Source organism: Gossypium hirsutum, chromosome D12 (genome assembly GCF_007990345.1).
Source record: "Gossypium hirsutum isolate 1008001.06 chromosome D12, Gossypium_hirsutum_v2.1, whole genome shotgun sequence".
Lineage (NCBI taxonomy): Eukaryota > Viridiplantae > Streptophyta > Magnoliopsida > Malvales > Malvaceae > Gossypium > Gossypium hirsutum.
The window spans coordinates 9,302,095-9,304,164 of NC_053448.1; the positions used below are offsets into that span (position 1 = coordinate 9,302,095).

The window sequence follows — 2,070 nt, forward strand, 5'->3', positions numbered from 1 at the left end:
ATTAACCCCCTATATTTTAGGGTGTGACATAGTTGAATCTATCAAGTCTTCAATTCCCGTTTTGACCAGTTTGTCCAATTTGATCAAATAAATTATTGAAAATTCATACAAGTAAAAATATTTTAAAAATAGAGAAAACCGATTAAACCAAGTTTTTAGCTCGGTTCAACCAGGCTATATTGGGTCAATTAGTTCAACCGGTATCTCAACCGGGTTCCCAGTCCAACCTATTCAACCGACCAATCTAGTTCTGAAAACATTGGTTTTGATTCATAAAGGAACTTTTTCAATCTTGCCAGGTCAAGCAAAGAGACGGTGAAATTTTAAAACAAAATTAATCGCTAGCATCTCAATCTCAAAAAGGTGAATTTTGAGTATTTTTAATATTATTAGATATTATAAAAGAAAAAGAATAAAAAAATAAAGAGAGAAAAATAATGTAAAAGAAAAAAAATTCAAAATAATTTTTAACTATATAACATTTAGATCTAAAATGTGTACCAAAAACATAGTTGAGGTAAAAATGTTTTAAAATTAACTTAGTTTGACGAACAGTTAACCTAATATGGAAAAAAAATTAATAGTTTAGGTTCTAGTTGTTAAAAAAGATATTAAGCACCAAAATGTAAAAAAGTCGTATAATTGAAGTAGTGAATTAAACATGTAAATAATAAGAGAGACTTGGGTTGTCCTTAACCGTCATCAGCCATACCATACGCGTACTCTGAACTCTCTGGCTGCCTAGCATGCAGCTTTTTATGATTTCATATACATACACATCTCACATTCAAAGACCACTGCCTCTGCCCTTCACATCCATTTATTACACCGTAGTTTTACATCAAGGCAGTACAGATCAATGATTATGATTTGATTTGCAATTTTACATCAAAACAAAGGAATAAATCATTATGGATATATGAATGAATAAAATAAGAAGCAGTTAAGGAAAAGCCAAAAGCAACATAAACAAAGTCTAATAATCCTAGTGCTTTTGGGTAGTTTTATGATACTTGTCTTTGATCCATTGAAGCCCCGAAGAGGTTCCTTGTTTGACCTTCTTCATCCCAGTTGAAGCCACAGCTTTGGTCTTCTCAAGCCCATCCCCGACCTTCTGCTTGTACTTGGCGGTTGCCCCACCGCTGCTGCTTTTCTTCTTGTTTGCAGCACCGTTGGAAGCCGCTGGATCGCTGTAGTCCCATTGGTCTGCCCAGGATGATCCATTGCCGTACGAGTTGTTTCCTTCCATTTGCTCTTTTTTTTTCTTTTCTTTTCTTTTCTTTTCTTTCTGTATTGATAGATTGAAGGGGGGCGGGGTTCGGTTTTCAGCTGAGAATTCTAAGAATAATAATATAGATTGAATTTAGGCAAGGATTGGGAAGTATTTTGTTAGGGAGGAAGGCGTGCTTTGAATTTGATGGGAACTCAAGTCCCTATTTTATAGGCGTTAATCCAACAAAGAAAACTGGGCTGTATCCAGGAATGGGACCCAGCTGCAATTAATCAATTTGTATTATTATATTACCTATAACCGAAATGCCAAAAATAACCTCCTTTTTATCTAATGCTTTCTTAGTATACTAGGTTTTGTAAATTAAAATAAGGCCATTTTTTAAAATTTTTATAAGCAAATGTTTTATTTATTTTTATTTTTTAAAAGATAATTATTTAATACATTAATTGTGTAAAATTTTAACTTCACAAGTGATTGAGATTTTGTCATGCGACAAAAATTAAAAATATACATATGTGATAAAATCTTAATTCCATTTTTGAAGATAAATATTTTCATAGCTTATATACAAAATATTTAATTTTTTTTAAAATACAATTTAAGAATACATGACAAAAATTCTAACTCCACTTATAAAAATTGTTTTTTATAAAAGTTATTATCTAACCTTTTTGTTGCCTTTTACCTTAAATTTTTATTATCATTGATAGTAAAGAGGATAAAGGATATTTAAAAAAGAAAAAGCAGGAAGGGTAGTGTAGTCAAACGCATAAACTTCAATAAATTAATAAAAAAGAAGAAGCGCGTAGTTATATTGGGGTTCTGGAATTATCCAA

The 2,070-nt window shown here is 31.3% G+C and overlaps 1 protein-coding gene across 1 annotated transcript; it reads right to left on the reverse strand.

Annotated features, from left to right (window-relative positions):
* Positions 1-624: 624 nt before the first annotated feature.
* On the reverse strand, positions 625-1,429 carry LOC107916712 (uncharacterized). Its single transcript, XM_016846062.2, has one exon. The coding sequence runs from the start codon at positions 1,247-1,249 to the stop codon at positions 986-988; it is 264 nt and encodes an 87-aa protein (XP_016701551.1). The 5' UTR covers positions 1,250-1,429; the 3' UTR covers positions 625-985.
* Positions 1,430-2,070: the final 641 nt, after the last annotated feature.

Bases quoted from the DNA above. Each gene is read 5' to 3' on its own strand.
- LOC107916712 (XM_016846062.2), bottom strand. From the start codon at position 1,249: ATGGAAGGAAACAACTCGTACGGCAATGGATCATCCTGGGCAGACCAA.